We start from the raw sequence: 23,544 nt of genomic DNA on the forward strand, positions 1-23,544 counted from the left end.
CTATACAGTCTCTATGCTGATGATGGGGAAAGGTTTTTTCCCTTGGATAGAATTAAAAAAGAATATCAGCAAAACCACACACACAACCACTCAAAAAAAAAAACCCCAAAACAACCACAACACCCACACTGGATAATTTCATAGAATCATAGAATGGTTTGGGTTGAAAGGGACCTTAAAGATCACCCAGTTCCACCCCCCCTGCCATGGGCAGGGACACCTTCCACTAGACCAGGTTGCTCAAAGCCACATCCAGCCTGGCCTTGGACACTCCCAGGGATGGGGCATCCACAGCTTATCTGGGCAACCTGTCCCAGTGCCTCACCACCCTCTCCAGGAATAACTTCTTCCTGATATCTAATCTAAATCTCTCCTCTTTCAATTTAAACCCGTTACCCTTTGTCCTGTCACTACAGGCCCTTGTGAAACATCCCCCCCAGTTTTCTTGTAGCCCCTTCAGGTATTGGAAGGTGCTAGGTGGTCTCCCTGGAGCCTTCCAGGAGAGATTTCAGCCCTTTCACACCCAGGCCGTTTTCTCTGTATATCCTTCACCAGCTAAAAGGAGCCACAGCAGACAGAGCCAAACAGAGTAGATAAAAAATCTTTACCTTGGCTGGAACAATCTTCATTATCTGTGCTTGTCTGAAGATTTATGAGTAGATTCAACATTAAGGGAAAAAAAAAAAGAAATTGTTGTCCTACAGAAAATAAAAGGAGTCTCCGTTTTTCTGAAACGTTAATGTGTAAAAGGATATTGTTTCTTTTCTTCTTTCCCTCCAGTACTGTCTCGCTTTTCTTTCTTTTCTGTTTTTTCTTTATCATGTCTTGATTCCTTTAAAAACAGACATATGGGAAATTGTTTATTACAGTATGCATTGTCCTGTCTGATTAGAAGGATTATTCATAAAGTTTTAACTGGCCACAGCTAAATAAACCAACATCAGTCAGAATGACCGTAATCAGCTTCTGTGAGTTTTGAGATCATTCTAACCTTGTCTCACAGTTTACGATAACCGCTGGCACCAGCGAGCTACAACTGGGAACCACTGTAGTCTTTCTTTAAAATGAACAGCATACATACCTGTTCTCACAAAAAAAAGCAGCTGTGCTGACACACGCACTTGAAAATCTGAATGTAAGCAGGCTGGTTTATATGTAAGTTAGCCCTGCTTTCACCAAACCAGCCTATAAATTACTGTAGGTTTTGAGTAATTTAGAGTAACTTCTGAATCTTCCTGGCTACTGCCGTGATGAACTACTCCTCCAAGCAATCCTGCCAGGAGCGACTGCTGAGAACATTCAGAGGCACAAATACCAGAGTTCTCAGAAACGTTTTCCTACACATTCACGGGATGTCTGTCTAATTTAGGCCATAAAACAGCAATATAATTTAGGAAAAAGAATCTGCTTGTTCTATCCAAAATAATCATCTACAGAAGGAGAGTGGCTTATTTTACCTTTTTGCTACCAGAGGAGCTCTTCTCCATCTTTTCAGCTTTAATTGAATCGCTTTTCTCTTTTCCTGAAGATTTGGATTTGTTCTTTTCCTTCTCCTTTTCATTTAAGCGAGGGGAATCAGAAGGACTTTCACTTTTACTATGTTTTGAAGAACCAGCTGAAAAAACAACAGACAGTTGTAACTCCCACCAGGTAAACGCCTAGCACGCACGCACAACCAAATACGTACTTGTTCCGTTTTCCTCCTTGCGTCGCTTGGTCGAGTCCTGCGGCACCTCTCTGTCACTGTTTGAGTGATCCTGGCACCAAATACAATTATGCAGATGTTAGCGATTACAACATACTCCTGACGCAGCTGCTTACAGTGTTATTTTGGGGAGCTAGTTTAACACTTAAAACGAAACTGAGTTATCACATCTTGTGTCAACTTCCTCAAGATCTGTTCTGAAGGGAGAAAGTTGGGAACGCATTACTTGAAACCGACCTCTGAAAAAGTAAGAGAACAAAAGAAAATCCACCCTGATACGGCCCACTCCCTCCTGGATAGGCTGTAGAACCCGTCGCTGCTGCCAGGACTTTGCACAGAAAGCTTCCCGAGTATACACCGACTGGCTAAACTAGGTCATGAAAGTTTCACCAACCCTTTTTCGATCTTTTCTGTCCTTTTCATCTTTCTTCTCTCTCTCTCTGGATCTTTCCCTTGACTTGTCCAAGTCTTTCTTGTCCACTTCTCTTTCCTTACTCTTGGACAGTGTTGGAGTAGTGTGGTTAATGTAGTGCTGTTAAATTAAGGCAATATCACCAAATGTTAATATGTATTCCCAGATGTGTAAATAAAGTCTTACTCTAACATTACAGACCTAGCTCAAAGAGCAAAACCAAGCATTAACACTTTTCCAGAAAGAGGTGGAAGACAGTTTCAAACTTGCCATCTATAATTTAACCTATAGCTTTGTTTTCTCAGCGCTGGAAGTACAAGAACACTTTCTCTTAACGGAAACACAGTAAATACACACAAGGTTGTTTACCAGTACTGTTTGAGACCTCAGAACAAATCAGACAGCAGTACTACTGAAGCAGGATATGCTGGTTCCTCGACTGACTTAACACATCCATCTTGCCTACAACAAATGAATGGAACCAGCTACTTAAACAGGTTCTAATTATTCCTTAAAGAATAATCTTAATCCACAAAGTATTTAAGCCAATGCTTTGGATAAGGTGGTTTTTTTTTTTTTTATCTAAAGTAATACAAAACTCCACTTTAAGCTTAAACTTCAAACGACAAAAGCAGCCAAGCACAGAGCTCGGTTTGCTCTGTAAAGCGTTCTAGATGGTTATTCCGCTCTCACCTGACCAATTCTGATAAGCGCTGTCAAATATACTAGTTTTACAAAGCTGAGTATTTTTAACGTAAACTGGGGTTGCAGGGGAGAACAGAAAGATGAGAACGTCAAATATAACAGTTGACAAGCTTAAGTGCTACTGTGTACGTACTCCAGGTAGCACATACATCACAAATATCACTGCATCACAGTAACTAATTCTGGTTTTCAAACTACAACTGCGTATTTACATCTTCCTAAGAAATGTTTTTCATAAAAAAATAAAAAGAACACATTTTAAATTAAAACCACCATTCCTTGGTATTTTAAAGTTACAGCAACACACCAATTTAAATCAGTATGCTTTAATCTTTCCCCAGTTAGATAAACTATCAATTTTATTGGGGGTGGGGATCTCTTTTAATTAAGTGTACTCTGTATTTTTTTGAAGAGGCATCACATTTAAAAGGACACCAAAGAAAGGTAAGTGGAAGAGTAGTTTGGAAAAATCTAGAAGTCACTTGAACCAACCAAATATTGTTTCAAACAGTTTCCATCTTTTAATTAAATTAATCCTGTTCTTCCCCAGTTCCGGTAAATGCTTAACTTACCAAAACCTGATCTTACGTTGAAAGTCATACTGACAGTGGTAGGTCTCTCTTCCTTTTATTACTTAACTGGAATTTATTACCCTCCTGTGCCAAAGGCTGAACCTTCAACACACCTTTCACTAGATCCTTCTCCTTCTGCTCTTTTCCCTCACTCTTCTTTTCTTGCTCCATTTCCTACATCGCCATTCTACGGGTAAATTCATCCTTGCTCCCTGCTTTGCTGTCAGCTTTTAACTTGCAGATGTGTTTTATCTACGCAGCCCCATTCAGTTGCCTCTCAGAGATGTTTTCCATGTGAGAAAGGAAACACGCAGCTCTGCTTTCTCCTATGCCATTTCTTAGGTTCACACTGTCATTCATGACAGATTCCACCGCTACCAACCAAGAACTTTGGAAAACTTCATGCCTCCCACCCCTCTTTACAGGGCAAGGTGGGATTTGCTTATCAGGCTTTATCAACTTCTAGAAATGCTGAAACCACCCCGAATTCCAGGCACTGTTGTATGTTGTGTAACTTGGGCAGAGGCCAAAGCAAGCACGAACACTACACGTAACTCAGTCTGGCACCATCCATTTTAGAACCTGCAACGTAAACCAGCATTTTAAAGGTCTGCCCCAGAAATGGGGCAAAGTCAGGAAGAAAGCAAGCCTGCAAGGAGACAACAGCACTAGCCTTCTACTACCTTGCAGGGGAAGCAGAACTCAAACTTAGAGGCTTGTGAACATCCCAACCTTTCCCCAAACAAGTACATGGCAGTAACGAAGAACAGTTAGCTTGTCTTACACCATGTATAGGGGACACCGTCAAGAAGTGCCCTAAGTCTGTTAGAATGGCACCGAGGAATGAAGATTAACTCATTGAATGCGAACGAAGAGAAAACAGCATTCAGAAGAGGAAAGAAAGGGTTGGACACCCCCCACCCCCCGAGCACTTAAACAGTAAATCCACAAAATGACACACAACCGCAACATCCTTCAGCTAAGCCTACACAATTGTACTAGAGTTAATGCTAAAGTTTAACTTTTCAAATTGACTAGAGGAAAAAAAGCTATTTGTTGATCATTTAATTACACACAGCTCTACTGTTTGCTCAATTACCACATTAATGTGTTAATAAGTAAAATAAATAGCTTTAAATGAAAATTTAGCTTAACTAATGAAAACCTGAGTGAAGTTTCAATTAACCAGTTGAACCTTGACTAACACAGTAAGGGAAGGAAAAGTGAGATTATATGGACTACAACACACTTCAGATAGATGTGAGCTCAAGACAAACCAAGTTTTCCCATTTCAAAAAAATTTACAATATACGAAATACCATAATGATGATTTATAAATTATCTTTTTAAAGTACATGGATTCGATCTCTAGACACTTGAATTTCATCAATTGAAAGAATCAAAGGATGCTTCCTATACACACTCTCCCTGTGAGCAGGTATGGTTGGTACTGGAAAGATGCAATTAAAAACTCCATCAACAAGCATCCATTATAAAATCAGAGCTGTTTTGAATTAAAACATATAAAGCATTCTGAATTCTTTCTTTATACAAAGAGAGCTACAATAAAACAGCAGTGTAAATACAGAACAGGAAATGAAAACCCATTATGCATTTTTAAACTGAGTATAAGCAATCCTAGATAAACCTGCAAGTTATCGACCAAGTCTGAATGGTCAGCATTTTCCAAGTGTTGAACATTCGTGCTAATTAGTTACACATAGATATTAACTGTGTAATTAAAAATCTTAACAGCAGCTTTAGGAGATCTGATCCATTTCCTGTTAACCACATACCCTAAGATACCAACAAGCTTAGAGTATTTGTGACTGTTACTGTGCAAGTGGTTGAGTTTTGAAAAAAGCAACAGAACAGTTGCAGAACTTACATAAAATCCAATAATCCCAAATACTGGAATATCACCATGTTCCAGTGTTTAAAATGTGGCCACAACGAAGATGGTGACACCCTTTTTACAAGGAGTCACGTGGAAAAGATGGCTAATCACCATGAGGTAATGGGTACAAGGTACTCCTGGGGAGATTCCGATTGGAATCAACAGGAAAATTTTTCCCAATGAGAACAATCGGCCATCGGAATAATCTCCCCAGGGAAGTGGTGAATTCCCCAAGGCTGGACACTTTTCAGATTCATCTGGACAGGGTGCTGGGCCATCTTGTCTAGACCGTGCTTCTGCCAAGAGGGGTTGGACCAGATGATCCTTGAGGTCCCTTCCAACCTGGTACTCCATGATTCTATGAACTCCTGAAAGCATTCTTTAGCATACATTCCTGTAAGATACTGAAATCTGAAGTGCATTTACAGGAAGCAAACGCAGAAAGATGATTATTTAGGAGGTTGTCTGTGATGCTTAGAAATGTAGTACTATGGCACTAAAACATAAACGCAGCAGTAGTAAGGGGAAAGAGCATCTCTGATGTTCCAGAGATGGGTCCTAAATATTTTTGGGTTTAAATAACTACTTTTTTGTATCAAAAAAGAACTATTTTAAGAACTATTTTAACTATTCTATTACCTCTTCAGACAAATAAATGGCTTAATCATAAGGACATTTAAAAACTTAAAAGTTTCAGAAAGAACCCAGAAAGACACTGACCCATAAAATCTCTTATAAATACTGAGAATGGTAAATTCAGGGGATTTTCATTACATTTGAAAAAAAGCACCTCTGTTACTACACTAGCATTTACAGGAATGGAGACTGAATGTCCTGATGGGGTTTGCAACAAGACCAAAAGTTAAGTTCTCTCTGCAACGAAACATGAAAGTAAACTTTGGTGGTGTCTAAAAGATTCAAACCTTTGCTGAAGAGTCCTTGAGTTCGTTGAGGTTGTCCTGTAGAAAATGAACGGAGATGACACGTGAGCTGGAATAGTTTTCAGAAACCAGAGGAACTTTGGGAAGCATGGCTGTACCCTTGAAACAAAAAACAGCTACTCCTTCTGGAATAAACGGTATGTTAATATTGTGCACTGAATAAAGACAGAAATGGAAATATTTTTGAAAAAGAAATGAGAGGAAAAAACCACCCAGTCATATCTGTTCTCTAGACCCAATTATTAAGTTAACTACAATATCTAATTCTTCATAAAATTGAAAAAACTCTCCCATCAAGACAAAATATAAAGAAAAAAAATAGCCTTAACTAACTATAGCTGAACCACAGGTGAAACGTTTAAAATGTTTTTAAACCTGGATCTTCTCCACTCAGTTAAATGTGGCAGAAGGAGCTCTAGAATGACTTTACATTGCCATTTACAAAAAACAGGCAAGAAAAACTTTGCCATTTTGAGTATGTTTTCACTGTCACCTGCTTCCTCAAAACTAGTAACATCTATTTGAATCTCAAAAATTAGCCTAAATCTTTCAAAGAAATCTTACATAGAAAAAGATGAACTCTGAAAAAACAGAAAAAAAGAAAAGCGTGCTTTAAAGTTGGTAAGATGGTGAAGTTTAAAGGCCCACATAATCCATCACAGTGCTCTTGACGAAATATTAGTAACTTACAGTTTGAAATGTTCAACGTACTGCAAATTCAAAGATTCCATGAACATAGATGGTTTAGAAATAAAACATATATGGAGCAAGGAATGGCTACCCTGAGTCTTCAAGTAGGCTACGCCCATGGTTTTGTGCTGCGCTTGAATGCCTGGGGTTTCTCTTTGCTGGGTAGGAGGCTTGGTTGCCACATCTGGATTTATCGTAACGCAGGGCTCAACATGGTGGGAACCCATTGGAAATAAACAAACCTCGAAGGGAAGGTACAACAGAAGCTGCATGCGCACTGAATATACACAACTACAGGAGAACTGATCACCAAGGAGACTTTAAAATGGAACTCCTTTCCAGACTCCTCCTTAGAAGGCACATATCGGTATGATGCTCATCAAGAAGCCTGATGAATTCAGAGGTATCGTACATCCCATATCATCCAGGAATCTTCAGTGCTATAGATTCTTCAATAGAAGTGCAGAAAAATATGCTCCACTCTGCTGCAAAGACTCGTTTGCTTGTAGCTACCATTGCACTCCAAAAAAACTGACTGCTTAAAACAAGGAGGCACTTCTGTGTAAAAATTCTCTTGCCATTTCCAAACACTATTTACAAAATTTGTGCTAGGTCCTTGAAGCATTATTTTGGTTAATCAAAAATACTTTTATAGAAAAAAAGACAGTCCGCCAATAAAGAAAGGGAATGCATTTTCTAATGCAACATAAAACCTCCAGTGGTTCCAGTGTATACTTGGCACAAAACTTGAAGGAAGTCGAACATGGCATCCCAAACTTGTGAGCCTAACATGGGTGCTGCCTTCCTCAGGCTATACTAACCTTTACTGTTGAGGAATGTGATGGAGAAGTATGTGTATCAACTTTGCGGCGTTTTTGTTCTGAGGAAAAGAAAAGAGAAAACATCACAATCAAAACACACGAACAGACCATAATCTAATGATAAGGCTTTCTGAAGTACCGAGGTAATTTAAGCTAGAATGCGAGTTCTGTCACTATGGCAATTTTGGGTTTCTTAGAGTTGTCAGCATGCACTGACCCCCTTTATGAAAGTTTGCAGGAAAAGGTGTAATGTGAACAGACTGCTGCAAAGTTATGCTCATTTCAAACTTCCGTTTTGTGTTAAGTCTATATCTGAATATCAGAGTTCCTCTGAAGATGCCAAAAAGGTGAACCCAATGGAAAGCATTACAACCCTCCTCTGCTTGGCCTGCCTTAAGCAGTAGAAGTATAAAACTCATCATCAGCCTCAGACTAAGAACTTAAAATATCAACACTGACGACTTGTTAACCCTTAATTTAAGAAGGGACTGACAAAGCTTACTGCAGTCTTCTTAAGGACACAAAAAATGCCTACATCTTCCACATCCCTGTTTTCTTTCAACTCTAAGATGAAACTCTCAGAGAACACTCTTCAGGATTTTGTGTTAATTTTTTGCAAAATTTGCAAGGCCAATACAACACATTCATTTTAATGAAAGACCATTTAGACTCATACTAAAAAATTACGATAGGCTTTATGAAAACAAGCACTCATTGAGGACCTGTGAAGTTCACACACTCAGTTTGCCTCTTGGAGATATCCTGACTCCTTGCTGTAGGCACTAACCATATTTAAAAGGCAGTGCCAAAAGGCTAGCTATTACGCAGACATTAAGCACGCAAACTTACCCCTTTCAGATTCTGATGTTTCTGATCGGGGAACAGGTGACTTCAAGGACCCAGCTACTGGCATCTTTTCTCCTCCTTTAGCACTTTCCTTGGATTTCATTTCCTTCGCAACATCTCTTTCTCTGGACGGCTCCTTTTCTCTCTCTTTTTCTGCAGTTGACTTTGACTCGATGGTAACCACTGTCTTGGACTTCTCTTCTTTTGAAGCTTTTTCTTCTTTCTTGACTTTTTCCTTCTCTTTGTCAGATTTTGGTGTTTTCTCCTTGATCTCTCTTGCTTTATCATCTTTGTTTGCCCGTTCTTCCTTTGGTTTATCTTTCCCATCCTTCCCTAGTGCCTTCATCTCTGGAGTGGCAGCTGGAGTCTTGTCTTTTTTCTCTTTATCTTTTTCCTTCCCACTTTTTTCTTTATCATCTTTCTCTTTAATAATTTTGCTGCATGAAAAATAAAAAAGTCAATTAGCATACATATAAACCAGCTCTGGCTTTATCACAAGAGAGTTTTATTTCTGTTGGTTTGATAGAAACTCCTAAAGCAGTCCCTGTCAGATTTCAGATTTGCTGTCTCTATCAGAATAGCAACAAGCAAGTGTTCTCATCTGTTTTATCTTTATTTAGCTAAAATGGAATGCATTTAACAACGGTGTCAGATCAGTACAGCTGTATATCTTGACAGAAATAATCTCATTTACTAAACTTTGAGGAGATCTAAGTAGTTTATATGGAGCCTGAAAGGAAAAAAGGCAGGTCGGATTCAAATATAATTCTATGGTCAAAGAGTAATTTGTCCTCACCTGTTAGAAGCACTGTTGCCATTGCTTGTTGTCACCTTCGGTGTAGCGTTGACAGCTTTATTAATAACTTTCACCACACCCTGAGATTTCTCCTTTAGTTTATCTATTTAAAAAAGGAGAACAGCTTTATTTCAACAACATACATCCTACTGGTTAAAATAAAACAAGTACCTAAGCATACTCATGTAAGATCACGTGTAGCTAACAGTTAAAAGTACTTTAATGCAGATCACCCTCTCCCAAATCCAACTAAAAGTAAAGAACACACACTGCCCCCCTATTTAGCATCGCATTTAATTATTTTCTTTTCAGCTTAATGAGTGAAATTTTAAGAGAACAGCCAGTAATGTCAAAAGAATTGTACTAAAAAATAGTAACAATCATAGGTTTGTTTACCAGTCTCCTCAGTAGCGCCTTCTTCCAGTCTAACTGGATTTATTGTGAGAGGTGCAGGCATCCCAGCACCACCTGGCCCGTTCTGTACTGTTGCAGCTACAGCATTCCTGGCAGGTGGGTCTTTGTGGTGGAATTCATTTTCAGGTATCATGAAATGCTTCCTACTTTTCAACTGCCCAGAATAGCTGTAAGTCGCACAGATTGTTAAATATGCACAAACATAAAGCAAAACATGGGTTGAATTTTAAATGAGGATCTAATCTAACAATTCATTTGTTATTTATTTCTCAGTTTTTCCCAACTGATATGCAGTTTCGTCCCCCTTTATCGATGAGATCAAAAGAAAAAAAAAACAAAACACACAAGAAAACAGAAAAACAGCAACAAAAACCACTAGACACAGAAGAAACCATACCTCCACACACTCTTCACCACCTCCACCACACACACCTCCTACCAAACATGCAGAAGAAACAACCGACTAACAAAACTTCAAACTGTTAGGGCAACCTGGACTGCCCCTCAAGCATACGTGGATGATTCTGCATTCATCACAGGAAGATGCAAACATAACTAAGCATTTTGGTTTAGCATTTTAGAATCAAATAAACTTCCAAAATCTAAGCGGTCTTTCATCAATAGCCCTTGGCTTTCTTCATTTTACTCTCCCTCCTATCTACTTGCTGCAATACTGTTTCTCTAAAATTAAGCTGTGCTCTTGTGAGTGGAAATCTTTACTATTTAAGTGTTTTACTAGAGTCTTGTAAAGGAAATTAGTGATCATCCAGCACAAAATGGAAGTTTTCCTTCACACTGCCAGCCCTGAGATGCAGGATAGCGAATCTTCTGTGACAAGGTAAAAACCAAATGTTAGGACTGTAACAGTTCCGAGTCTTTAGAAGCCTTTCATGATCCACTTTTAACCACTTTCTTAAAGTAAGGTGTTGTTACCCCATAGCCAATGCATATAGATCAGGTCTCTTCTCTTTCTCTTCCTGACATATCTTATGTACTCTTCTTTCCAAGGCTTGGCCCAGGTTCAGCACTTTTGGATACCACGGAAGGATTTTGGTCAGCACGATCAGGATGTTTCGGATATGTGTGTATTCACCTGTTTCAAGGCAGTGCACAGAAGCCTAGAACACAAATTAAATCTCATCAAGTTGGGTTTTTGTAATTAAAGCTTCCAAACCCCAAAGTTTCTCAGCATCTTTATTTACCTTAGTTAATTTATAATGCCATTTGTGTACCACGTGTCTAAAATTCTCATAATCCAACTGATCAGCTTTATTTCCACCATCAAATCCAGTTGCCCGCAATATAGTCAGAAAGCCTGGATAGTTGCCACATTCCTGCATGTGCATCAAAATTAAAAAAAAGGAAAAGATTTCAAGAAGGATAAGAATAATTCTGCATAAGTACGACAACTGAAGCACTTTTTCATTTCTTCTGCTAAAGGCTAAGACACAATCACACTTCACAAAACACATACTTTTTTTAAAAGCTTATGTATGTTGACATCTTAGTTATGGGTGAGAGAAAAGATATTCACAGTTTAACTAGCTTTTGCAAGGAGTACTATGTGAGTTTCCATATCCTCCCTAAATTACCTTCAAGATAAGCTAGGAGAAAATCAGAAATGTAAGATTTTATTTTTTTTAGACACTATACAAAATTATTTCTATTGGAACTACATGTATTCCAGAAACTCAGTTCTAAGATTATGCAGTCAGAAGAATTCAGTGTTTAAGTCTAACGATTTCACTAAGTCCATTTTTATTGGGCTGAATTACACAAGTAACCATTACATATTCTCATGGGCAAACACGTTTTAACTTCACATACCTTTTCATATATGACTCTGTCACTGTGCCATCTCGTCACAGTCTCCAGCATACTGCATAAAAACCTGCCATATCTACTAGCTTCATTTTCAGTGCAACTTGCAACTGTATATATAATATCAGAGAAAACCTGTAAACAGCAGTGGCAAAGAGTTACAATGGCTTTAATGAATTATAGAAGGATTAGGAACCAACAAGAATTTCAAATTTCTCCCATCTCAACCACCATTAAGCTGGTTTCTAAATATAAAGGCAATCCCTTACAACATTCTCAGCATGTTTAAAATACTTAATTACCCAATTGCTAGTCCTTCACACTTAGCCCAGAATCTAAGCACTGCACATAGATGCTGCTGACACGGTTTTCCATGAAGTGTGTCATTGGCATGTAACTGTTCAGTTTTCAAATTAATCATTTATTCAAGCAGGTAGAAGTAAGCACCTAGCTAAGTGCATGCAAAAAGACTTCTTTCCCAGCCTGCACACTTCATCAGGGCTCATGCAGTTCTCTACTTCTGTCCCCTACAACACTGACTGATTATTTGAATAGGAATGCTCAAGTGCCAGCATGGTTCTGATACCCCAGAACAGTACAGTCAGCTGGTACTGCTGGAGCTGAATGCACCCTGCAAGAGTCTTCCATCTACGTTCTCCACAGGGTAAAAAGAAGGGCTATGTCAGTAAGAACAGCCTGAACAAATACCTACTCCAACTGCCCTGTTTCTCACAGAAAGCCAGGCTGCTACTGCTGTCAAGAGTACTCCCCATGTCACCATGGGAGCCCTGTCCCATGTCTCAGGAGTGATACAAACTGCCTGCTGTGGGTACTACCATTCACCAGGGTACGAAGGGTCCCAAGGGTGCTGCTTTTGGGAGCAAGCGTAAGAAAGCTGATACTATGGCAGTAGGACACACACAGCTAAAATTGGAGGGTTACACAAGGGCTGAGGAAGTGCAGGAAGGTTGCAAGACCTGAATGTCTCTCCTGTGACTACTAATGACTTTGCTCTGAAACTCATGTTTCATTAGGACAAATCAAAAGTGTCTTGAAAATAATCCTCTAAAGCTCCAAGAGAACTTGGTTTGTGGAATCTTAAGTACAAAAGGGAACTATTAATTGTCACAGATTCTACAGTTAAACATAGGTAATGATTTTGTTTCCTTCTTTTGGGAGGCAGGGGGGATACTAGTTTTGCATGCTCGTAACTAAGTAAAAACACACACACTGTTCTAGCTACTTACTCTGTCATAGCAGAGAAGCGTGGAGAAGTTGGGCGTTTTCTGCTGATGCACCAGTCCTACAAAGTGAGCGCAATAAACTGCGTCGATCGCCGAAAAAATGCATCGAGGAAATATACATAACTGCAAAAATTTTGTGATAGTCTCATTTTTGGTAGATTCTTTAAAAAAAGGAAAATTGAGGGGAAAAGAGGAAGAAAATGTTAGTTAATAGTTTAATACTCAACTACTCTCTTCCCAGGAAGTTCAGTATCACACATCCGTATTCCTGAGTTCGTACACTAGGCCGCTTGTATTCCCGATAAATCGTTGGCACTGCTCAGAAAAAGTCAAATAGGCTTAACTGTGTGAGGATGGGGGGAGGGCAGGAGAGTGGTTATAGCAAATCTTTATTTCTTATTGGTAAAATTCTTCTATTACACCATGGGGGAAAAAAATGCTTAGAAAACAATTGGTAAACCTCAACTACTCAAATTCTGCACATCAGCAAAAGGAACACCATCTGCTATTTCCTTAGAACACTTGCTTTCTCCTTTCTAGATGGGGCTGATTTTCAGCTCAGTTTCCCTAGAAACAGAAGGATGTACTACCTATACACAATCCCTTAACAATCATTTTTCCAACAAGTGAACATTAAAGGAATTTAAACAGAGCAACAGTCTTCAGTAAACCACCATCCCAAAAGCCACATTTTGAGAAAGTTTTATTCTACCACTGAGTAAAAAAGTCTGCGCTGTGTGCTCAACAGTTACCTGTTCCATTTGACCAACCACTGGTTGGTCAACACAGCAGCCAAACACATACCCAAACTGGTCCCATGGCAGCTCTTGCCCATTTAAAAAGGAGCGTGAAAACAAGCTGGGAGGGATGTACAGCTCAAAAGGAAGACAGGAAGAAAATAAACATGGGGATGGAAACACAGAACTGAAGACTGCAAACAGATGCCTTCAGAGGAAGAACAGTCATGATCCTCGTAAGGGCAACTGGTGGTTTTGCACTGGGATTCTTCCAGGGGCTGTAGAGCACAAGTCATAACTGTTCACTACATTGGGTGCTTCCTTAAGCCAACAAATTTATCAGCCCTAGACCAAGCTTCAGCCAGTAATTTTTCAATCAGTAATTTCACGTAGCTAATATGCTGTCCACACCAGTACATGAAGTATTTAGAGGGAATAAATTTTCTTGATTTAACTGTCAATGCTTCTTCATTAAACCAGTTGGGTGTATCTTACATGAGTCGGACAATAAAACGCTTTTCCACTGGATTATGCTAGGCTCCTTGGGACAGACGAACAACTACTTCCAGCTACAAACTGGAAGTTCTTCCAGAGAAAACTGACCAGAGAAAAACATTTCAGATTAACCATAATAGTAGAGTTCACAATCAATATGAAACATTAGAGGCTTTGTCAGAGAAAAAAGTTTTTCCTGCCTCCTGCATACGTGCAGTATGAAACATGTGCACGCTGTTTCGTTCCGTGGTGCTGTTCGGCTGGCACAATACTTATCTTGTCAGTGGAAGAGGGTTTGTGTTATTGCCAAACACTGGCATATTGCTCCTAATCACAGGACTCAAAAGTTCACTCAGACCACTCACTGAGCCTTCACATGCCTATTTCTTGCCACGTAGCAATTATCCTAACTTGGCAGCATTCTAACTGCAGTAAATAAGTGCAATCCATCTTGCAATTACAACTTGCCACTGAATTAAGTCAATGTCTTATTTTCTAAATTAGTGCAATATTTAAAAGGTCTTGACATTGCATGAAATAAGCAAAACATCTCCCTGAAAACTAACTACTCGGCATTTGCAGCAAGGACATTACATTCTAATTGTTTACCTTGCTAACAGACCTCTATATATGAAGAGACGAAATTTTAAAGTTAAAATTATTAGTGCAAGCTAAACTTTAATTCTGGGGACAGTGATGACCACAACAACATCCAGAGTCTTTCCCCTACACACACTTACTTGCCAGAAGCCAGTTATCCTTCTCTAGTTTCAGCCTCTGTAGCACCCTCTGCACATGCTCCAACTGCTTCTTCTCCTCTTCAACGAGCTTGTCCTGAAGAGCTGTGCAACGTTCTTTTTCTTTTTTCTTTTTATTTGGAGGCTATAAAATACCAGTGCAACTCATTTAGTATTATAGCAACACCTGCTACAGATAGAGCAATTGAATTCCTGATAATGCTAAAGAATACTGGAAAAGCTTACTAAAGCAGAACATTTCGTGAAATAAAAACCAACTGATTTTATGAACACCGGCTGACTACAGTTAAGACACAAGTGAACAGAGGTGTCAAAGTTTGCTTTCTGAAACACAGATCTAAATGACCTTCTTATAAGATTTCATGAAAACACAGTCATAGACTCATGGAATGGTTTGGGTTGGAAGGGACCTTAACGACCATCCAGTTCCAACCCCCCTGCCATGGGCAGGGACACCTTCCACTAGACCAGGTTGCTCAAAGCCTCATCCAGCCTGGCCTTGAAGACAGCCAGGGATGGGGCATCCACAGCTTCTCTGGGCAACCTGTGCCAGTGCCTCACCACCCTCTGAAGCCTTTCAAGGTTAGAAAGTTTAAACTGGACCGTAAGATTATATAAACATACCATTTCCTGATTGTCATCTATGGCTTTCATCTGGGCTTTAAGTTTACTGACTTCTCGGTCATAGCTACAATGTGGGACGGCAAGGTCGTACATTGTCAAAGACCAGAACGTAGCATAAAACTGTGGACTGATGTCATCCCAAACCTTGGGAAGGTGCAGAGAAATCACAGCATCATGAACAGGAGCCATCACCAGCTCACACGATGTAATGTATTTGTGAACTTTATGCTGCTGTTTATTTCCCTTCTCAGCTTTTTTTAGTTCATCATACTTTGACTGTGGATAGAAAAAAAAGTGAAAAATTTGTAATCTTTGTACACAAACAGTAAAATTAAACTTTTCTGAAAAACCTTTTTATATAACATTTGCACATGTGGAATGTCATTTATGTATATAAAGCACCAAAGAACACTGTACAGAACTTTTACTATTTATCCATATTGGATGGATTTATCTTTCCTCCCTGATGCTGCTATCTGTTGTTATAGTAACACATTATACTACACCAAGTAAACGTTGCTCTCAATATTTAACATTTTGAGATGCAGAGACAGATTTATTTCTGACACTTGCTGAGACGCCACACCTTTTTGCTGTGGAGGAAAGTGTTGCTGCTGCCAAAATGCATCTAAAACATCTGCAGAACAATTGCGTCATTTGAGGGAACAGGGAGGGAGAGAACTCCTACTGATCACCCAAACTGTCAGAAAAGATGACTTTATTACCTACAACTTCTGTCAGTTGTGTGAAAGCTGACACACAGGCCTCATTTTCTATGAAGATAAAGGATAACCTGTTCCAGCCTACAGCTTCTCTTTCTACTTCAACTCATAAACCTTCAGCAAGTTTCATTTAGCAAACAAACTGCAGCAAGAACCTAATACATACATCAGTATGTGATACAGCAGGCAAACAGAAGAGTTGTACTTACTGAAATATGGTGTGCATACATGGGTCTCGAGAGGAAAAATGCAGCATCATGAGGTGTGTGAAACTCATTACAGAGAACATCAATAGAAGGCACTCGCTTAATGTAATCCTCTGTGCTTAGATTCGATGCTAAAAACCCACCGAACTGTACCAGGGTGTCATGGCACTACATGTGAAAGATAGAAAAAGTTAGTAAACTATTATTTTGTTCAAAAGTGAAGTTAGGGAGAGCCTGAAAGCTTTATTTTTCTTTTAAAAAGTTAACACCACATAATACAGCAAGAATTTTCTCCTGGGGGAAGAGATGCTACATTTTTCATGCCACATACTTCTGTCACTCAGTGCTGACTCAACTCTAACAAAAAAAAGCCCTACAAAAGCCAGTAGAACTGTAAGAGCATTCTGTTCTACCAGACAAATGAAATTGGTTCCTACTGCCTAAGGCAGCAAAAGAATTCAGGATGCTTCTTTAAAAGAGTTAGTTCCTCTAACAAAGTAAGATCAGAAAAACATAATAACCAACTTAAGAACTCTGTATGACAAATGAGGTTTCAATCTTTCACTCAGAAGTCACTTGCCAATATAATATATTTAAATACACCCATATATTTTAATAATAGCATCACTGCAACTAACTGAGTAGCCTTATATATTCCTATTTATTGTGCCGACTTCTTACATACTGTGCCAACACACTAGAAGTTACTGAAGAAACAGAGGGGTTCTTATAAATGCCAGTGTGTTTACTCACCTGATCATACAGCTTTCCCACCAGCTTCAGATGTTTTTCCCCTCCCTCCTGAAAGATCACACCGTTTCTTTGCTGAGCCATAAGCAGGCACAGTGGGAGGGCAAGATCGTGGTCCAATAAAGCATCTTTCAATCTCTGAGACGATTTTTTCGTATTCCTGATTTGGCCAAAGTATCCACCCTGCACGGGACAGAAAAAAGTTGCCCAAGTTTGGAAACAGCACATCACAAATGGAAACCATCCATGTTTCTGACAAATCACATCACTACAGTTTCCTGTCCATCAGTAACGCTCTCTGGATCCTGTCCTGAAACTTAGGTATATAAGAATCAGAAACTAACTAGTCTTGCATGCTATTAGTCTCTTACGCAGTAAAGGAAGAGTGACATTTCAGCTCAGGTATCATGACATTGCACTTCAGACCTAGGTCTGCTGTGATCTGCTCAAAGTCTCTTAATTAGGATAAATATTATTCTTAATAATAATAAAGGAACTTCAGGTTTTAGTTCCAATTATAGGTATTCAACCCCCTAGAGAGTTGAGTCTCGGTCAGGCTCACCTAGGTCTTTGACACCAACGCTGCAACAGCTTAACTGTTAAAGTGATGCAAGATGTTACTCCACTCGGAGAGCTGCTACCCCCACCGCAGAGCTAAACCAGCAGGACTGCACAACACACAAGTTCACTGGCTGCTATAAATTCGCAGATCTGGCCGCTTTCGTTAATACGAGATGCTGCGAAGCACAGTTACAGCCCATCTCCACATTGTCTTGGCTGCCTGTCTGGAAAGCTTGGAAGCTCAATGGAGTGGGAAGCTCGCTGATGAAAACAGGAACATCTCTCAGCTATGCTGCCAGAGCTGATGAATCAGAGCCTTTAGAACCACCATTAATAAGCAACAGCTATTACTAAACAAACAGGAACACACCTCCGCTTTTAACTGTTCTCCACCAGTCATGGCTTCCAATTGTTCCACTGTCATTTCTTCTGTAATTTCAATCCCTGCCATTTTCTGTACTACCTCTTTTAAAATGAGCAAATCAAAGCTGCACAGAAAACAGAAAAGTGGAGCAAAGACAAGAAAATTTGTTTAAGAAATGGAAGCTGACATTCAGTATACAATACAAAGCAACACTATGATGCACATTAAAACAAGTAACATTGTCATTCCTTTTCGAAGAAGAAACTAGTATGCTGAGAGCACAAGGATTTCTTTACTGCAAGTAAAAAGTACTTAAAAGCAGTGGAGGCATTCAATAGCTGGCTTCCAGAAGCCCTGCAGAACAATGTCATTGTTTTTGAAAACAGTGGGTGTGGTGCTATTAAGTATTAACAAATTAATCAAACTTCACTGCTCCCTTCTGTCGCTTTACATACTTCATACTGTATATATATAGTTACTTGATGAACTTTGAATATTATAAATTTTATTAAAAAATTCTAGAATACAGCCTTGGATTCATTCAAATAAGAAATATTTTCCAGTAGGTTCTGAAATTTGTGACCTGCTTGCAAAAAGCAGTGACTCATACACTCCAAAACAAAGTTTCATATTTAAATAATCTCTATTGTTCGTATTTTTGTTTGCTTTTCCAACCATAAGTATGTTTTCTGTCCAGGAACTATGCAATACCAGCATATACTCTGATTCCAATACCTGCAATACTCCAGTATATGAAACTGGTCAGAGTTGCAAATCCATTTTGTTTCTACAATCCCAAATACTAACCTGAATATTAAAGATAAGTTTTCTTTCTCCCAAAATACTTAGTCTTAATACTTAATTCTGGGGAAAGACAAAAAACATTACTTACCTCTCCTCTGTAGCTCAATGTGATTGTACCATCATCAGAATACAAAACAAATTGGGGACAAGGGAGCACATGAGACTGCGTGTCTACATCGCAGGGAAAAGACTATATTTCTAACATAAATGCCCTAAAATAACATGCTGCATTATCTCCCCTGGTAAGCTGTCTTTCAGTAAGCATAGGGGGATTCTGAATAGGAAAAAGTTAATACTCACCTGTGATAAAAATAACACAGTAAATTTAAATATATAAATGAAACAATACTAAGTGGTGATGATGATGGAAGGACAAAAGGAAGATTCAAACTGGAAGCCTTGTTTGAAATTTTGAGTTACAATTAACACTGACATACGAAGAAGCAATTCAACTGCCATTGAAAAACTGGACAAAGTATTTAAAATAATATTAAAATGTTAGGAGCCATCACTGCAGAGAAGACATTATGAGAAAGAACAAACTAAAACTGTAACGGTCAGTTTTATCTTTTATATCACAGATATTGTACATTATATAAAAAATAAGCAACTGTTATGACAACAACATTAAAAAGACAGGCAGGTTTTTTCCCCATGTCTGGTTATTTAAGAATAAGTCACAGATGAAAAATCAGCACTTCAAAAGTGACATGTCAACTACACAATTAGAGCAAAAATGGTATACTAAAGAGGATATTTTTCTTTCTGCTATTTAAATTCCTTAGCCTTCCTGGTATTATAAATGGAGTTTTACCACTACTAGAGTAAACACCACATCAAGTGCCCACGTATCAGCAAACACCCAAATAGAAAGTTGTAAAAGTTGAGTTTATAAAGATCAGTTGTGCAAGACTTGCCTTTTCCCAGCTTTCAATTGGTTGGCTACATATTGAAGGAGACCAGCAAGTTCAATTGGGTATTTTCGGAAAACTGCACCACAGAAGCTAGCCAGACCTAAAGTGAGGAGAAACAGCTGTGACCGTGCCTCAAGAGACAAGAAGCATAAATGAAGTACATGTGGAATGTTAGGAATATAAGTATTTTTGTAATACAAAAAAGTTTCCTATTGATTTAACTTGTCAGCTGTTCATTTTGTGTAAAAAAAATTATCTGGTAGATCCAAGTGAAATACTGATCGCTGAAGGCAGGTCATCAGGACAGTGAACTATTTTAAACAATAATGTAATAAAATAAGGACACTAACTCTGCAGCCAGCTTGAGATGGTAGTGTCATCATGCTTCATTCTCTCCTTCTCAGGGTTTGCCAGAGCTTCAATGATACAGTCTTTAGTGGAGTTAAGAGAAAATTTTTCCTAAATTTGTAAAAGACCTGTGTTTCCAGGTCCACAATTTGTAATAGGACACAACGTGCAAGTACAGCAAGCTTGACATAGGGGATCCACTAACATAGGTATGGTATAAAAAATAAAATCATGAAATATTTTAAACTTAAAATAACTCAGGTAACTTAAAAAAGCAGTATTTACATATTTAAATGATCATTATGCCTTCAGAAACCGAGTGAAAGTAGTACAAAACCCTTAAAAATAAAGTATAACTTTCATAGCGTGAAAAAAATGAATAGAGATGGTTCTAACACACTAAGAATACAAAGGTATTTGCAAACTTCACTAAAATTTACAGCAAAAAGTAGTATGAATAGAAAATAGAGGATAACATTTACTCACAGACAACGGATTTAATCTGGCTACAACTGCAACTTTGTCAGTAACTAGACGTATTGATTTACATAAAAGGATACATGCCAAGACATCGTAGTTCAGCGAGGTGAGGTATTTCAGTGAATCAACCACTGGAGTTATTAAGTTATCATATTTTTGTATTTGGGATAAAATCTGAAAGTTACAAAAAGACATCCAGCTCAACAGGAACAGTACTCCTTGTGTTTCACACAATAAGTCAAACCCTTCTTCAAAACCTACACAAAACATCCTTTGAAATTAATTTTTCAGAAGGTCCTAAACCACTTTCAAAGTTATACATAGTATCAGCCATTTATCTGGTACCTTAGAGACAGTGAAACATGTCTCTAACATGTAAAAATATTTATTTTTCTCTTCAATTATCAGAAAATAAAACTGAAAACATTCAATAAGATTTCTTAAGAATCATAAGCCTCAGCAGTAAGTTTCTGTTGCTACTTATGATAGTAAAAGACTTTAAAAAATGAACCTAGGTCATGAAAACTTACAAGTAAATTTTATCAAGCTTTAGAAAGTTCTCTGGTACATGACATGCGCTGTGCATGTATTACGCTATTAATTTCTTCAAGGAAAATCTAAACACTGGCAGATCAATAATCACAAGTCAGATTTGTTAATTTGTTAAAAAAATCCTCAGTCTTCATAGGTGTATTTCAGACTTCAAAGCTTTGTTTTCTTCTAAATGACCCTGATGTATCCTTCATCATACACATACACAACTGCCCAGAGCAACGCAACTTGCATCTGCATGATGCATAACCTGATCAGCACATCCTTGTAGTCAAGACCCACCTCGACTATCTCAAGTTAAGTACTTCACCCATGTAAGTGGATGTAATATTCTGTGCAGTCTTGGTTACTCAAGAGCTGTTGCCATATTTAATCTCAGACCTGTGCAGTACTAGCAAATTACCATATTTTAAAGTTTTCCATCAAAAGTAAAAAAAAAAAAACAAAAAACCAAAAAAAACCCCACAAAACAAAAAAACACCACATTAGAATTGCCCTCTAAGACAGCAGGTCCCTTCCTATACTTTAGTACCTATTGTTAGGGTGAAACAGTATTCAAGTACATGTATCTACATACATAATCAAATAAAATTGTAGGATTGCTGTGGCTGAGCTTCCCAATTTGTCTTCCCGAGGGTTTCACATTCTCCTTAGTTAAACGCCTGCAAAAGACAACATATTTTATTGCAACAGACAGGCCGAAAGAATACTAAAACAGGTTAGTTCCAGTGAAGAAACACCTTCATTAGTCAGAGATTAAATTCTCACTAGCAGATGCGTTTAAGAAATCTAAGCACAGAAATACTACTCCTCTGGGAATCTGAAATTTATCATCCTGCAATAGGAAGAGAGTACAAACAGTGTCCTTGTATTACTATGGACTGTATTCTCGTTTTCACTTTGAGCACTTTGCATTTGGAAGTTGTCAGTGGGACCTATACCACGTATAAAAATAGCATGTGATTAATTTCTCCTGCAAACCTCTCCAACCACAGATCAGTCATTTAGCATTTGTTGCATTCTGTTCACTGAAAAACAACATTCATTTCACTGTTACACTTCCACAGCATTCCCTACCGAAGACATGAGCTTAACATGAAACCTCAAGTCAGACACGTGTCCAGAAGTAAACTGGACACACAGCAATCCCAAGGACTGACAGCACTGTGGCTTACCTGCACAACTGAAATCCACTGTACAAGAAGGATGTGAGAGTTTTACAGTCAATGCTAGCCATGCAGCAACTCACAAGAGAACCAAAATCATTGTTTCTAGCTTTCACAGCTGCAATTCCAGTGTCTTTTAACCAGTAACAATTATGTAACAAAAATGCCTAAAGATTCCATTCATCCACATTATGAAACCATAGCATGCTTTTGGCAATAAAAAACAGAGAATCCAAATCCCTGACAGTGATGTCAGACATGAATGGGAGGTAAACATGAAATTGTTGAGCTCACTTCAAGATGAGAATAAATCATTAAACTTACTGCCCTACTTTAAAACCTACAGAAGCTGTGACAGTATTTTTGAGATTCCTCAGATTAAGCAGTCTCCGTATCTGGAGAAAATATGTTGCACTCTGACATTTCCATAAGGAAGGCAATTTATCAAACTACAGCATACCCATGTAAAAGGTTTTAAATAATTTAACGGGACATTGTTCACAGATGAAATACCCTTGTTGGTGACAAATTTGTCTTGCGTCTTACTTATCTGACAGTTTTTAATCACAGTACGTTAAATACTTTATGAACAAGGATTATCAGTGAAATTCCTGAGCCATTAGAAAGGTAATGTATTTGTCAAGGTTTTTTTGCTTCAGCTGGTGACATGCAATACGTTGTATCACAGCTCATAATTATTTATGCAATTAGGCAACTTACTTCATGATGTATTTGGCCCGGTCTATGGTTTGAGCTTTAACTTTCACGAGAAGCGGGTGACTGTTGTATGTTTCGTTCTTCCACTGACCATAAAGACGGTACCTTTAAAGATTATAAAGGAAAACTGTTTTTTAGACTGACAATTCAAGAGACCACTTGCAAAGAATGGAAATGGATTACTCCACTCACCGGTACTGGTATGGAAAAGTTTTGAACATTCCCCATAATTCTTCAGACATGCATGCATTGCAGTCCATCAGAGAGAGGGACGGAAGCAAGACTTGATCGGTGATACTCAACAAACAGCTGAACAGCAGCTCCTGAGATAAAGACACAAAGCTCAAGGTAACTATCAAGTAAATCAGAGGCGATGCTATGCAGATATGCATGAACTGCACATCCTAGTGGACTGAAAATCCAAGTTTGCCACAAGATCAAGACGTCCTAAACAAAAAATGGAATGGAATAGGAAGGCACAC

The 23,544-nt window shown here is 38.5% G+C and overlaps 1 protein-coding gene across 1 annotated transcript in view; it reads right to left on the reverse strand.

Moving 5' to 3' along the window:
* THOC2 (THO complex 2) overlaps nt 1-23,385 on the reverse strand; it is a gene marked incomplete at its 5' end in the record, with an annotated part of 25,280 nt that extends 1,895 nt beyond the window's left edge. The window contains 25 exons of the mRNA XM_010151884.1: nt 609-656; nt 756-832; nt 1,458-1,615; nt 1,688-1,757; nt 2,100-2,237; nt 6,215-6,250; nt 7,744-7,802; nt 8,593-9,026; nt 9,386-9,488; nt 9,782-9,966; nt 10,733-10,917; nt 11,002-11,133; nt 11,627-11,755; nt 12,868-13,025; nt 14,837-14,978; nt 15,479-15,754; nt 16,410-16,574; nt 17,160-17,339; nt 18,088-18,205; nt 19,803-19,899; nt 20,150-20,230; nt 20,708-20,801; nt 21,757-21,841; nt 23,066-23,167; nt 23,255-23,385. Coding sequence (XP_010150186.1) covers nt 629-656; nt 756-832; nt 1,458-1,615; nt 1,688-1,757; nt 2,100-2,237; nt 6,215-6,250; nt 7,744-7,802; nt 8,593-9,026; nt 9,386-9,488; nt 9,782-9,966; nt 10,733-10,917; nt 11,002-11,133; nt 11,627-11,755; nt 12,868-13,025; nt 14,837-14,978; nt 15,479-15,754; nt 16,410-16,574; nt 17,160-17,339; nt 18,088-18,205; nt 19,803-19,899; nt 20,150-20,230; nt 20,708-20,801; nt 21,757-21,841; nt 23,066-23,167; nt 23,255-23,385 — 3,363 coding nt within the window. The remainder of the gene's footprint in view (nt 1-608; nt 657-755; nt 833-1,457; nt 1,616-1,687; nt 1,758-2,099; nt 2,238-6,214; nt 6,251-7,743; nt 7,803-8,592; nt 9,027-9,385; nt 9,489-9,781; nt 9,967-10,732; nt 10,918-11,001; nt 11,134-11,626; nt 11,756-12,867; nt 13,026-14,836; nt 14,979-15,478; nt 15,755-16,409; nt 16,575-17,159; nt 17,340-18,087; nt 18,206-19,802; nt 19,900-20,149; nt 20,231-20,707; nt 20,802-21,756; nt 21,842-23,065; nt 23,168-23,254) is intronic.
* Between the last annotated feature and the right edge of the window lie 159 nt (nt 23,386-23,544).

The sequence above is a fragment of the Eurypyga helias genome, unplaced genomic scaffold (genome assembly GCF_000690775.1).
Source record: "Eurypyga helias isolate BGI_N326 unplaced genomic scaffold, ASM69077v1 scaffold18555, whole genome shotgun sequence".
In the NCBI taxonomy this organism is placed as follows: domain Eukaryota; kingdom Metazoa; phylum Chordata; class Aves; order Eurypygiformes; family Eurypygidae; genus Eurypyga; species Eurypyga helias.